The following is a 15,856-nucleotide window of genomic DNA, read 5'->3' on the forward strand; positions in this document are numbered from 1 at the left end:
ACACCTCAGAAAGTAACCTAGTTCTTTCTTTGAAAGCTTTTATTCTTCTATCAGGCAAACTGATATTTAAGACACCTAAATATCAGTATTTAGGTATCAGTAATATCCCTATTTAACCACAGGACCCAAGAAAGAAGGAGTGTTTTTACTGCCATGTTTCCTTTGATGTGAAATTAAAAGCTTTTGCTTGGCTAGGAATGTTTTATTCAAACTTCTATTTCATTCTCCTACAATCATTCCTGAATAACTCTAGTTTGGTTTCAGGCAATGGAAAATTAAGGCAAGTATTTGAATTAACACTTTTAGAATATATGCTTTTTCCAAACTCAATATAGCAGTATTTCCCATGAAATGAACAATGTACAGGGGAAAAATATTTTATGGACTCCCAATGTTAATTTAAATTATTGTAATTATAAGGTTTTCTTTTTTTTTTTTTTTCTTTTTCTTTTTTTCCCCCCCCTTTAATTATAAGGTTTTCTAAATTACATTCAACATAAAATCGGGGGGCACCTGGGTGGCTCAGTCAGTTGAGCGTCTGACTCTTGCTTTCGGCTCAGGTCACAATCTCACAGTGGTTTGTGAGATCAAGCCTTGCATTGGGTTCTGCATTAACAGTGTAGAGCCTGCTTGGGATTCTCTCCCTGTCTCTCTCTGTCTCTCTCTCTCAAAATAAATAAATAAACTTAAAAATAATTTCATAAAAAAATAAAAATCACACACAAAATTAAATGCTAATTTCTCAGTCACCTCACAAACCAGTATTCTGGTCAAGGGTTTGGGAGAGTGAGTGAGGGGCTCTGCTATAAGTTGCTGATAGAAAGACCTGGGCTGGGGAGCCTGGCTGGCTCAGTCAGTAGAGCGTTTGACTCTTGATCTTGGGGTTGTGAGTTTGAGCCCCACATTGGGTGTAGACATTACTTAAAAATATAAAATCTTAAAAAAATTAAAAAATGAGAAAGACCTAGGCTGATGGAGCCTTTCTCATCTTTAGCACCTGGCTTCCAAGGCCAGCTTGGCATCAACATGCAGACATTAGATGGGGAAAGAGTAAAAGAATCACATGCGGGAGGTGTGGAGACATTTTTTACTGTCACAACTAGGAAGGAGGGTCATCTAGGGGGTAGAGGCCAGGGATGCTGCCAAACATTGTATAATGCACAGGACAGCCCCACACAACACAGAACTGTCTGGTTCAATGTGTAAATAGTGCCAAGGGTGAGAAGCTCGTTGTGACCTATATAATCTAATAAGGTATCTTCCCCAATCACATCCAATATATAATTATGAAGCAAATGTATTGCAGCAAATACTTCCAGGTGGGAAAGAGGAGAAAGGGAAAGACTGACCCACTGCAAAGATGAAATTCTGCATGGAGGCATCATGATGACCCTGAAGTGCGAGAGGTTCCTTGCTTCTACATTCTGCAATGACCCCTCTCGTTTATTGTTCTCTGTGGTCACTGGCTCTACCCTCTGAAAGCTTTTCCTCTAAGCCCGCATGTGAAAGAGGTGTGGAGAAACATGAATTCCTTGTAAAAAGTACCGCTTTTAATATAGGCAAATGGTTTCTTTAGCAATATATTCCCTCAAAAACTGAAAGACTTCTGATCTATTTGCATCCAGTCAGTTCCATTTGCCAGTAACACTAAAGTTCTTTCCTAGAAATAATTCTCAACCTAATTTATTTCTTTGCTTTTTCACCCCTATGCTTCTCTTCTTCCCAAAGGGCTATCAGATTTAAATATGAAGGCCACACCCTAAATCTAATCTTTGCTGCAGGGCTGAATTTTAATGGACCTTTGTTGCTCAAAAGCTTTTTCAATCCTATTTCCTATTCTTTGAAGTACAGAGCAGTTTTTCCAATCCCTTGAGGCTCCAAATTTCTGTACTTTCTATATTCCTTTTCATTTATGCTTGCAAATCTGCTTATTATTGCATGAGCTCATCTCATTTTTCTATTTTTTCTATCTTTTTTATTCTAGAGAAAGAGAGAAAGAGTGTGTGAGTGGGGGAGAGGGGCAGAGGGAAAGAGTGAGAGAGAATCTCGAGCAGGCTCCACACTCAGCACGGAACCCCACACAGGCCTCAATCCCACAACCCTGGGATTATGACGCAAACTGAAATTAAGAGTTGGACGCTCAACCGATTGAGCAACCCGGGCACCCCTCATTTTTCTAATATCTTGCTAAATGCAGCATTAAACTTAACCTACTAACATTTCATTTTCCAACCTCTTCTAGAGCTATGGACTTTGTAGTCACCTTATTAGCCTTCTCAAATACTGCACGGAACTTTTTTTACCCAATGTCTTGCCGTGGGTTTCCATTTGCAAGCTCCTAATAATAGTTTTCTTGTTGTCTACTGCCTGCCTAATTTTAGATTTGCACTCTACTTCCGTAACAATTTCTGTATTAAGGTAATGCTAGCTGCTGAGGAAAACATACCTCAAAAAGTCACAGTAAAATCTGTTTCTTGCTCCCATAACAGTTCAGTATAAGTGTTCCTGGTCAGGGTTGGAGGAACAAAAGAATAACCCTTTGTCACACAGTCACCTAGGGCCCCAGGCGTATGGAGGCTCTATCATCTTCAGCCAGTAACTTCAAATTTTTCCCTTTACACCAAATTCCAACCAGCAGATGCCAGAAGAGAGGGAGGATTATGTGTAGGAGGTTTCTGTGAGCCAGGCCTGGAATTGGTGCCATTATTTCTGTTCACATTGCACTGGACGTTAGAATTGAAGCAAAAGTGGAGTGTGCATCTTTCAGGAAGTATTCTTGAAGGAAGGAACATATCTTTGTTCCTTCAAGCTTCTTGCTGGCTGGAATGGACAAATGGCGCTAAAGCTTAAGCAACCACCTTAGACCACAGGATGAAAAGCACATGTTAAGGATGATGGAGAAACAGGTTTGGGTCCCTGGTAATCATAGAGCTCTCATTCAAGTTTTGGACTCTTTACCTCCTGACCTTAATTAAGAGAGAAATAAACTTCTGTCATATTTAAGCCACTGTTGTTTTGAGTTTTTTGTTTTTAAGTTGTGGCTTACTCTAACTTTAACTTATATAGTTATTCTCTAATTGTTTGCTATGGTTACTTTTTCTTTTGCCCACTCCTTTTGGTTGAAGACCTTTAATACTTTCTTCTCATGGTAGAGGGGACCATAAGAACTACCAAATCTCTGACACAAGTAGTCTCAGCTCATGTCGAGAGCATCTTTATTGTTTTACCTGAGAGGTAAAACACTTAGGATTGGCCCATAAATTCAGATCATTTCAAGAAACACTATTGAATACCCACTAATGTCAGATACTGGGTGAATTACAAGAGATGCAAAGGTGATTACAAACCATCCCTGCCTTTGGGAACTTTATTATAGGCTGTAGGGTAAATACTTAGATCTGCTGCCTCAACTTCCAGTCTATCACTCTATTTGAAGAACTTGGAAAGCTAAAAATTATATTTCTCAGACTCCCTTGCCACCCAAATTCTAGGTACAAATAAGGTCTGCCAAATAGATGCACTTATGGGGGAAAAAAAATAACAGGTGAAATGTTCCTGCTGCAGTAGCCATGTACAAGCAAGATGTGACAATGTGTTTACAGCATCCAGCCTCTTCACATGGGCTTCATGGTGGTGGTGGCAGCAGAAACAGGGTCCCATTGTCAGCTTCCCAGCCCAGCTACATTGTATAGTGTACGAGATATAGCCTATAGTCAGAATAGGCTAGTAACATGCTGTAGTAACAAGCAATCCCCAAAATCACAGTGGCTTAATGCCACAAATTTTCTTTCTCAGTGACAAAAAAAGAAAAAGTTTACTGCATGCACAGCAAAGGAGACCATCGACAAAATGAAAAAGGCAACATATAAAGAATCATACAACTCATAGCAAAAGAACCCCCAAAAAATCCAATTAAAAAATGGGCAGAGGAAATGAATAGACATTTTTTCCAGAGAAGACATACAGATGACCAATGAGTACATAAATGCTCAACGTTACTAATGATCAGGGAAATACAAACCAAACCACAATGAGATATCACCTCACACCTGTTAGAATGGCTATTATCAAAAACATCGGAAATAACAAGTGCTTGGAAGGATGTGAAGAAGAGGAAACACCTGTTCACTTGTTGGTGAAATGAAAATTGGTGCTGCCACTATGGAAAACAGTATGGAGGTTCCTCAAAAAATTAAATGTTGAGCTACTATATGATCCAGAAATCCCATTTCTGGGTATATATCTGAAAGAAACAAAAATCACAGTCCCCCAAAAATATCTGCCCTCCTGGGGTGCCTGGGTGGCTCAGTCAGTTAAGCATCTCTTGATTTTGGTTCAGGTCAAAATCTCACATTTCATGAGATGGAGCCTCATGTCAGGCTGCATGCTGACAGGGTAGAGCCTGCTTGGGATTCTCTCTCACTACCTCTTTGTCCCTCCCCTGCTGGTGTGTGCTCTGTCTCTCCTTCTCTCTCTCTCTCTCTTTCTCTCTCTCTCTCTCTCTCTCTCTCTCTCTCAATAGATAAACATTAAAATATATATCTGCCCTGGGGCGCCTGGGTGGCTCAGTTGGTTAAGCGTCCGACTTCAGCTCAGGTCACGATCTCACGGTCCGTGAGTTCGAGCCCCGCGTCGGGCTCTGGGCTGATGATGGCCCAGAGCCTGGAGCCTGCTTCCGATTCTGTGCCTCCCTCTCTCTCTGACCCTCCCCCGTTCATGCTCTGCCTCTCTCTGTCTCAAAAATAAATAAACGTTAAAAAAATATTAAAAAATATATATATATATCTGCCCTCCCATGTTCATGATAATTATTTATAATAACCAACTCATGGAAATAAATTTAAGTGTCCATCAATAGCTGAAAATATAAAAAAAATGTGGTATGTTTATACAATGACGTCTTATTTAGCCATAAAAAAGAAAGACACCCTGCCACTTGGAACAATATGGATGGACCTTGAGGACACTATGCTAAGTGAAATAAGTCAGACACAGGAAGACAAATGCTGCATGATCTCACTTATATATGGAATCTAAAAAACAAACAACAACAACAGCAAAACCAAATTCATAGACACAGAGAACAGACTGCCAGAAATGTGGGGAGAGGGGAAGGCAAAACAGGTGTAGGGGGTCAAAGTTATAAGATAAATAAGTTCTGAGATGTAATATATACCATAGTGACTGTAGTTAATACTGTACTGTGTATTTTATTTTATTTTTATTTTTTTTAACGTTAATTTATTTTTGAGACAGAGAGAGACAGAGCATGAACGGGGGAGGGTCAGAGAGAGGGAGACACAGAATCCGAAACAGGCTCCAGGCTCTGAGCTGTCAGCACAGAGCCCGATGCGGGGCTCGAACTCACGGACCGCGAGATCATGACCCGAGCTGAAGTCGGCTGCCCAACCAACTGAGCCACCCAGGCGCCCCTGTACTGTGTATTTTAAAGTTGTTAAGAGAGTAGATCTTGAAGTTCTCATCACAAGAAAACAAATTTGAAACTATGTGAGGTGATTGATATTAACTAAACTTAGGGTAATCACTTCATAATTATACCTATATCACATCATTATATTGTACATCTTGGACTAATCTAATGTTATATGTCAATTATATCTCAACAAAACTGGGGGGGGGCAGAACTTTACTATGGGTGTGGTTAGTTGTTCTTCATGTGCTGACTCAGTGGTCTGGGCTGCTTCGATCTTGTGTCTACTACATTTTAACCCAATATTTCCTCTATGACTATTGTGGCAAGGAAGAGAACGTCTAGAAAACTTTTCAAAGGCTTTTCACTGCCTCATTCTTGAAGTGACACATTACTTCTCACGTTTGATTGGCTAGAGCTAGTCACGTGGCCCCACCTAACTGCAAGAGGATCAGGAAAGGTAATCTTCCATAGGCCCAGGCAACAAAGGAGATATTAGTGAACACTAGTAATGTTTACTATAAATGATGTGACCTTGAATTCAATAGTCTGTTGACTTCCATTCCTCCAGCCCTTTCAGGGGTTTGAAGCACTGAATTGCCTGATATAGTTTTGTTTTTTGAAATATGTAGAGTGGTTTCAGGTCCTGATGGTGAACCTGACTGAATCAGGTATGGGCTGGTAGCTTTCTGTCTCCTTACCTTTAACTTCTCTCTACCCCTCTGTGCCTTACTCTGGGTTCCAGAAGGCCATCCTCTATGAACTGCATCTTCCAGGTTCCTTTGCCCTCTGCCTTTGGATCATGGGAGGTACCAGCAGGAGCTCAGAGGCAGGAAGTGAGAGAGGTCAGGATATTTATCCCCCCTCATTTCAACTCCCCACCAAACTGTGGGTCTCTTACCCTGCCCTCAGTAAAGAGTCCTTTTATTAAACTTTCCTCATGTAAAAATTTTGAGTATGATATCTGTTTTTTGCCTGGACTTTGATTCATAAAAGGTGTTTAATAATCACACCATGGATCAAAAAGAGAGTGCTACTAACTCTCTCCCTCCTCCAGCTGAAGGTCTTTATAAAATGCAAATCAAAATATATCATTCCTCTGTGTTAAAATGTCTAAGGCTGGCTATTATATCCTTGTCACCACACCCCACTCTAAGTTGTGGCCAGACTAAACTACTTTCAGTTCCTCTTGCAACATGGTCTCTCTTCCTCTGAGCCTTTGCACATGCAGTACCTTCTTCCTGGAAACTGCTCCCTACCCCCCACTCTCATCATTCAGACATCAGCGTAAATGTCACTTACCCCAGAAACTCTTCCATAAGAGTTAGAGGTTATTATGTGTTCCCAAGGAAACCTCTATTTACCAGCACATATAGATAGAACTCGAAGTTACATCGTACTGCAACTGCCTGGGGACTTACCTGTGTCCTCTGGTAGACTGTAGCATATAAAACTGGGACAGCAACTCAGATCTCTAGGGCCTATTAAGCTGCTTGGTATATAACAGGCTCTCAACAAATCTTAGATAGTACCCAAATGTTATTGAAAAAGCCTGAAGCCTCCTCCTCTACCTACTGTCCTATCTCTTCTCATTCACTGACAAAAATCATAAAAAAATTTTAGTCACCCAGTTCTCATTACTACCTTTAATTTACTTCCCGGACCATTTGAATCTTAATTGGCCACCACCTTTTAAGGGGACTTCTCTTGCCAATGGTACCAATGACCTCCTAGATCTTCAAATAGATTCTTTTTAGTCTAAATCCTCCAGGAATGCTCTGCAGGCTTTCTGGAAACTCCCTCCTCTGTTCTCCAGGGACCGTGGCGTGCGCGCACGCGCTCTCTCTCTCTCTCTCTCAATGTTCTGTTTGCGTATCTATGCTATCCTCCATTCATTTATAAGCCCCCGTTTGTCTTGTTCATTCCTATCTCTAGTACTGAGTATAGTGCCTGGCACACAGTAGGTCTTAATAACTATAAATTTCAAATGATTAAAACTCTTGGTTTTCAGGTCATCTCTCTTGATCTCCTCTTTCTTTGACTGTCTCAGGCACCTTCATAGGCTCCTCTTCTCCCATCTACCCATGAAATGTTGTTCAAAGTAACTCATTTTTATCCACCTCTGGGGCTTCAGCCATCAGAGAAAATACTCTAAATTCCACATGTTTTCAATCTTAACCTTTCACCTGAGCTAAGGCCGCCCTCCTCACCCTGTATATCTCACAGGCAATTCAAATAAAGACTCATTATCTCTTCCATTCCCAGCCTGCCCTCCTCCTGCTTCCAAAACTCAACCAATGGAATTAACATGCATCTAATTGTCCAAATTACATACCCCAAAGTCCCCTTAACTCTTCCCACTGCCTTTCCTCCCTGTCCTGTTGGGCAGCCAACTTTATCCACTACCAAACCCCCAGCCCCAAACTCCTGTACTCTGCCTCTGGGTCTTCTATTTCTTCCACCCTGAACACGGGAAAATCCTATTCATCCTTATCCAGAAAGTGTCAACTTCACTTAATTGTTTCCTCTTCTGAGTTCTAGACAAATTGCTTCTTCATTCTGAACAAACACAACTTGATGCTAGATTTAGTTTTTAATGACTGCTTTATATATGTCTCTCACTAAGTTGTAAAATTCTTGAGGGCAGGTTTTTGGTTTTTTGATCACTGGGTCTAGCCAATGACTGACATTTTAGGAAATTAAAAACTATTTTATATAAATGAATGCATGAATAAAAGAGTGAACTGAGAATGAGAAGCTCTTCAATTACAGCTTTCAGAGATTAGTGGGAGGGAATATTTGACTTGAAAGGACAATTCAGTTTGAAAACACTAACTTTATGTATCCAAGTAGGCAAATATATTGTAATAACATATGCATGCCTATGGAAAGAAGGTAATTGCTATGCATCTAAGGAGGCTTTATTTTCAGGCTTTTCAGTTCTTTGTTATCAACAGCCACAATTTAAAAGGGAAAGTATTCTTTTAACCCTTCCTATAGTCTTTTATTCTAGGGATAGGAATTAAAGTATAAATAAGACAGGGCACCTGGGTGGCTCAGTTGGTTGAGCGTCTGACTTCCCCTAACGTCATGATCTAACAGTTCCTGAGTTCCAGCCCCATGTCTGGCTGTGCTGACAGCTTGGAGCCTGGAGCCTGCTTCTGATTCTGTGTCTCTCCCTCTTCCTCCACCGCCCCCCCCCCCCCTTGTGTTCTCTGTCTCTTCCTCTCTCTTTCAAAAATAAATAAATAACTTCACATACATACATACCTACATACACATAAAGGAGAAAATGTGTCCACAGCAGTTGAGTGCCTGTGCACTTGGTAGGCCCTCCACACATTTTAATCCCTTTCCTTTTTCCTACCTCGTCCTAATATTAGAAACCTCCTGACTTCAGAATACCTAAAGGAAATCTTAGTTATAGGATTTCAATTTGACGAAAGTAACGTCGTGGAGATTCTGATTAACCCTATTAACCCATGACTCTCAAACTCAAGAGGGGTGGAAAAAATCACTGGAGGGGGAAGGGAGAAAGGAGGCGAAGCAAAAACTGAAAGAAGGCTGGGGGGAAGCTGTAGAAGGAAGCTCCATTTTGGTTGGGTTTTGTCTTTTTTTAACCCCAGAGAGGCGTGACGCTCTAACTGCCCTCGTGGGTCAATTTCCCGGCGAAGCGCCCGCCCGCCCCGAATTTCCTCGCCCGCCCTCCCGCTTCCGCCCCGCGGTGCGCTGCTGGCCGCCGCCGCTGGGGGCGCCTCTGGCCCCGTTGGCGCTGAGGAGGCGGCGGCAACGGCAGTCTTCAAGTCTTCGCCTCTCTGGGCTCTCAGACGCGCGGCGGCGGCGGCGAGCTGCACACCGAAAAGGCGCCCACCGCCCAGGCGAGCTGCAGCACGATCGCTCTTCGCGGGCGGGCGGGGTCCTCGCCGCCGCGCTCCGGCCCGGGCTGCCGCGAGAGGCGGCGGCGGAGGCGGCGGCGGCCCCTGCCCCGGCTCTAGCCGGCCCGCGGCGCCCCCCGGCCGCGCCCCCGCGCGCAGCTCGCGGCCCTGGCCCTGGCCCTGGGGCTGCGCGGACCCGGGTCTCCGGCGAGCTGAGGCGGCGGCGCCGGTCCGCGCGCCCCTTGGGGCCGCCCCCGCATCCCGCTCGCCGGCGTTTGGCTCTCACGATGATGAAGAAGAAGAAGTTTAAGTTTAAGGTGGACTTTGAGCTCGAGGAGCTCTCCTCGGTGCCCTTCGTCAATGGGGTCCTCTTCTGCAAGATGCGGCTGCTGGACGGCGGCAGCTTCACCGCGGAGTCCCCCAGGTAACTCGCCCTCGGCGCCTCCCGAGCCGTTCCGCCTGCCCCGAAGGGGTTTGTTTCATGGGCAGCTTGTCTTTCCTTGGCCCGTTTACTTCAGGGGGAAGGCCAGCCTCGTGAGCTCCTCGTCCTCTAGGGACCCAGTCTGAAATCAGTCAGGAGTTTATTGATCTGCACAAAGTGCTTCGCAAATGGGTCCATCCCAGCTGGGCTTGGCTCCTGCTCTCCTGATTCCAGATGGTTCCTGGTATCTACTCTTCCCTCCTAAATTCTCTAGGAATGGGTGCAGTGGCCAGAAGGGAGAGAATGCTTCTGGTTTCTCTTAAGACATTTACGTATTTGTGAAATGCAAAGTGGAAATTGAACTGTTATTGAAACAGAAACAAAAATAACCCAAACCGCTTGCGTTCCAAGAGCCCTCGCTCTGAACAGAAACCTGTGCTTAGCATTAACTCCTTTTCTTTTGTTTCTTACTGGGGGGGGGGGGAGGGGGGGTACTCAGAAGCCCAGGATGTGGCCAGGGTAGGCCTGATCAGGCTTGTCTTGACTTCAGTCAAGTGTTCCCTGGCAGATGAGACAACAGTCTGTGCCTCATCGGAGAGCTGCGTCTCCAGTTACGCGCTCAACACTCACTGAATTACCAGCCTTGAGGTGGCCACTAGTGGCTCTCAGTATAAAGGACTTGGAACCAGAAGGAGAGCCCAGACCTGTGCTCATTTTGAAATGAACCCCAAGGCACTCTCAGGGAGAGTCGTTGGCAGATTGCGGACTGAAGTCAAGGGTGATAGTGTTCCTTAAGTAATTTAAGGTCTATTGGGTAGGTTGACAGATTTGCCCTAAGGTAAGTGTTCTTTAAGAAAATAGGAAATTTACATAATTTTTAAAAATGAACTTTTAAGTTCCTGAGATCAAGAAAGGAGATTAACAATTAATACTTATTTTGCCTAAATTTACTGTTCATGAACTTTATTTTTACCCTAAAAAATATTCTGCTTTCTTTTGATCTGTCATCCCTATTAATGTAAAGAGAATAAGATAAATAGGTTGTGAAATTGGGGCCAGAAGATTGTCTACAATGGCAACACTGAAGCCTGTAGAAGCCAGAAAATGTAATGGCTAGTTGGCTGAAGCCAAGGATTTATAAAACATTATTGACTCTCAGAATTAAAAAACAGTCAGCCAAGGATACTTTTAAAAATTAAACTGATGACAAATCTTTTGTGGCTATTCAGCTAATTAATTACACTGCAATCATTTTAACACACTGGTAGGAGAACAGTGTAACTTAAAATGGTGCACCAACTATTGTACCAGCTCCTAAAGTGTTGAAAAACCAAAGCCAATTCTTGAATGTCCTGTAGGTACAAATGACTGCCTTATCCTGGATCTTACCCTGTTTGCTGCAGGGTCACATGCCCCACTAATGGCTGTTAGGCCAGCTCTTCTGGGCCAGTGATGACACCTGGTGGTCAGGGCACTACTTCTCTCTTAACTCTTTCCTCCCTCAGATTATTGATTTGGCTTGCTACTGACAAATCCGTTATTTCAGTGTTGCAGGTAATCATTTATTCAGCGAATACATGTAAGTTGGGTCCTTTAAGCTTATTACCTTATTTCATTCTCACAGAAAACCTGTGAGGTAGGGATTCACATTTTATGAATGAATAAACGGAGACTCAGGTTAACTTTCCCAAGGCATCCACATGTGGTAAGTGAAATGCCAAGATCTTGATATGGGTCTGTCTGATTTCAGATTGATGCCAGATGAAGGAGAAAAGTGTGCTGTACTGAGTAGGGAGCTTCCTAATGGTTTTAACAAGCAAGGGGTATAATTTGATTTCTAATTTGCAAGAGTTGGAAAGGAAAAAGCAGAGTATCCTGGGTTAAATTTACCCCCTTCTCTTCCAACAAAAATGTGACCTTAATGAAAATCAGTAGGGTTGAGAATAGTGCTCTATGTGGCCAAATAAAAACCCCTGTAGTTTTGAGGGAAAGGATTCATAAGGAGCCTGTGCCTTGTTAGGGAGAGGTAGTTTGTGTAAAGCTAAGAGCAAGGACTTAGGATAAGGCAGATCTGAGCCTAAATCCTGACTCCACCGTGGTAAACCTGGGTAGGTTACTCAGCCTCTCAAAGATTGCATCTACAAAATAGAAACCATCACTGGCATATGGGGTTGTTGTGAGGATTTAGTAAGTTGATGTACCAAAAACAGATATCACAGTGCTCTAGCACCCAATTGACATTTAAAGAGAAGACGAGGAGCTTGTCTGAGAGGGTTTGCTTCCTTTAGATGTTGATACTTAACTCCTTTATCCTGACAATTACAAAAGTGTTGGTTTGAAAACGATACCTTAGGGGCGCCTGGGTGGCTCAAATAGTTAAGTGTCAGACTTCGGCTCAGGTCATGATTTCGCGGTCTGTGAGTTCAAGCCCCACGTCAGGCTCTGTGCTGACAGCTCAGAGCCTGGAGCCTGCTTCAGATTCTGTGTCTCCCTCTATCTCTCTGCCCTTCCCCCACTCACGCTCTGTCTCTCTCAAAAATAAATAAACATTAAAAAAAATTGAAGGGGCGCCTGGGTGGCGCAGTCGGTTAAGCGTCCGACTTCAGCCAGGTCACGATCTCGCGGTCTGTGAGTTCGAGCCCCGCGTCAGGCTCTGGGCTGATGGCTCGGAGCCTGGAGCCTGTTTCCGATTCTGTGTCTCCCTCTCTCTCTGACCCTCCCCCGTTCATGCTCTGTCTCTCTCTGTCCCAAAAATAAATAAAAAACGTTGAAAAAAAAAAAATTAAAAAAAAAAAAAAAAAATTATAAAAAAAAAAAAAAAAAAAAAATTGAAAAATGTACCTTATTCTACAAGGGGAGAAAAAAACCTGAAATATCTAAAGGATGTGAATTATTTTTAAATTACCTAATTTTTTTTTTTTTTAAATTTTTTTTTAATGTTTATTTATTTTTGAGACAGAGAGAGACCGAGCATGAACAGGGGAGGGTCAGAGAGAGGGAGACACAGAATCTGAAACAGGCTCCAGGCTCTGAGCTGTCAGCACAGAGCCCGACGCGGGGCTTGAACTCACGGACCGCAAGATCATGACCTGAGCCGAAGTCGGCGGCTTAACCGACTGAGCCACCCAGGCGCCCCAAATTACCTAATTTTTAATTATTGGGTACCAGGCTAGGCATTGCATCTGTAATTAAATGCTAGAATTTAATTTTTTTAAATAACTTTATGTGCCTCCTATAAATCAAATATGGCTAACGCTATAACATTTCTCCCATAAAAAATATGAAATTGGGGCACCTGGGTGGCTCAGTTGGTTGGGCATCCAACTTCAGCTCAGGTCATGATTCATAGTTCCTGAGTTCGAGCCCTGATTGGGCTCTGTGCTGACAGCTCAGAGCCTGGAGTCTGCTTCCAATTCTGTGTCTCCCTCTCTCTGGCCCTCCCCTGTTCACGCTCTGTCTCACTCTCTCAAAAATAAATAAACATTTTAAAAAAATATATGAAATTAACTTCATAGAAAAGGGTTAACATAGCAGGCCCAAAACTAATTTCTTAAAAAGGCCTGCTTACAATGTTTTTGCTGGCATCAGGGAACTTGAATGGTCACCAGTTCCCTACGCTGATGTAAAACTTTAGAGTGTCTCACTGCCTAGACTACAAACAATGTGATTTATGCTGAATACTTTCTAGGAGTCTGGAATTTTGGTCTGTGCCAGGGGAAGGGTGGCTATATGACCATCACCAAATGAGCTTCCTTGGTAGACGACAGGTGTTGCCACAATTTGATGCCAGAGAAACTGTGTTCTGGGTGACTCCACTGGGAAGACTTAGAAACTTGCCCATGGTTTCCAAGGACTTTGGTCCATGAACCTTTTCCCTTTACTGATTCTGCTTTGTGTCCTTTCACTATAATACATCTTAGAAATGAGTATGACTATATGCTGAGTCTTATGAGTCTTCCCAGTGGATCACTCAACCTGGGGATATTCTTGGAGACCCCTGATGCATGAATGTACATAAAATAATAATTCATTTTTTTAGAGAAAAGCCTTAGAGGTACATCTCAAATTATAAATATATTTAGCTTTATACAGAAATTAAAGATGCAGATCATTCATTGCTCACCAAATATTAATTGAGCATTTACCAGGTTTCTAACTGTGTATCAGGGGCTCTGAGAAGGACAACAAATAAAAATGCCCATAAATGAATTAGCTCTACTTAATGAAATTAGATCATAGATGTATAATTGCTTACCAGTAGGAGACAGTATGATTTAGTGGCTAATCAATGGGTGAGACAGTATATGAGTGTTGTTGAAATTCTGTAGGTAGAGAATTTATTTGCAGCTGAAATGGTTACTGAAAACCATATTGGCTTTTCAGCTGAGCATGCCAGGAGGCTGAATTTGCATTGACAAGGAAGTGAGGGTGAGAGGGCAGCTTGAGCAGGTTATCAGTAGGAGCTGGTGACAGATCAGCCTGATTGCAGAGAGAGTTCACACCGAACAGAAGCAAAGATAAAGACTTTGAAACCATTACAAAGAGTTTGCTTTCCACTGCTCATTGGATAAAAGTCAATTTGAGATTCTTGCACTAAGGTGTAATGTGATTAAAATGGTATTGAAGATGGCTAGCGGGCTGATGTTTGTCAGATTCAAGTGGGGATAGACTAGAAGTGGGGAGACAAAGTAGGAGTCTGTTAAAATAACCCAGGAAGGAGCTAATAAGAACCTGAACTTGGAGGTTGTTCTATATAAGTAACTGATAAAATGATAATGCTATGACAAATGCCCTTATGACATGACAAAGAAGTCCAGAAGAATCTTTGTTTCATTTTGTTTTGTTGAGGTATATCGTGGTGTATTTGAGGTGTATTTGTTGATAGAATACTGTGGGGGGAGGATATGAAGAGGTAGGTTTTACGTTTAACACACAACATTGAGATGACAGTGAGCCTGATAAGCACTTAGAGACATTTATTGTAGATTTCTTAGGTTCTGTTCTATTGCAAATAAGGCTGCTTACTAAACTTTTCATCTAGAATTTCCTTATACTGTTTTGCCTTTTTAAAGATTAGTAGTGAAAATTAATTTTAGAAGGATCCAGTTTCTCCTGGGAAAGTGTGCTTAGTGAAGGGGTTAGAAATAATATAAAGACCAGAATGTGTTTATTTGTGATAAATGTTATTAAAATTGTCAGATTTTCCATATCATAATAAATAAAACATTCAGATAACACTTTGTATGATTACAGTAATCTAATAAACTGAAACCCAATTATTGCCTAATAAAATATTTTTGAACCTTTCAAAAAGACAGAAAATTACATTATTTAAATCTTTTAAGAGCATGCTTTCTTTGTAAAAGCATTTAAATCTCTTGAGGTTTCTTAAGACTGTGAGAAGAAGTTTCATTTCTTTTTCCCTTAATAAAGGAATAAGAAGAAAATTTTCCTGCATTTTTAGGATTCCCAAGTTTGCCATATTTTGTTCAGCTTTTTCTGTGCTCATCACTAAATACTTCTCTAAGTTTCATATGAGCCTGTGGCAAAAACCATGTGAATTCAGGGAGTGTCTGGGAAACTAATGAGCACATCTGCGTGTTGGATCTTTTACTCTGTAAACAAGCTGAAGGGATTTCTTCTCTTTGGCCAGAGTATGTCTTCATGTTTTCAAGATTTTAGTTCACTGCGCATTGTGTACTTATTTTTAGTAATTTTTTTCCATATTGCAAAAGTGAGAGATTCTTATGAAAAATTTAGAAAATAGACGGGTGCCTGGGTGGCTCAGTAGGTTGAATGTCCGACTTCAGCTCAGGTCGTGATCTCATGGTTGGGTTTGTGGATTCAAGCCCCACATGGGGTTTTGCAATGACAGTGCAGAACCTGCTTTGGATTCTATCTCCCTCTAAAAAAATAAACAAACATTTAAAAAATTTTTTTAAAAATTTAGGAAATAGAAAAGCAAAAAGAAAGAACAAAAGTTGCATATAAAGGACCAACTAGAAAGTATCGCTATTATATTTTGGTATATAACATGGGAGTCTTTATTGATACACACCCACAGATCACATCACATCACATACTTTTTTAAAATCCAAAATAGTATCATAATGTACTTAATATGTTTTT

General features: G+C 41.9%; 1 protein-coding gene across 2 annotated transcripts in view; it reads left to right on the forward strand.

Moving 5' to 3' along the window:
- The first annotated feature begins 9,530 nt into the window (after nt 1-9,530).
- Nucleotides 9,531-15,856, forward strand: part of FAM102B (family with sequence similarity 102 member B) — a 98,965-nt gene continuing 92,639 nt past the window's right edge. For both annotated transcript variants that reach the window (XR_006206492.1, XM_042953194.1), the window contains exon 1: nt 9,531-9,730. Coding sequence is in view for 1 of the 2 variants with exons in the window: in XM_042953194.1 (XP_042809128.1) it covers nt 9,594-9,730 (137 nt within the window). In the remaining variant the exon portion in view is untranslated. The remainder of the gene's footprint in view (nt 9,731-15,856) is intronic.

This window comes from Panthera leo, chromosome C1 (assembly GCF_018350215.1).
Source record: "Panthera leo isolate Ple1 chromosome C1, P.leo_Ple1_pat1.1, whole genome shotgun sequence".
Taxonomy (NCBI): Eukaryota; Metazoa; Chordata; class Mammalia; order Carnivora; family Felidae; genus Panthera; species Panthera leo.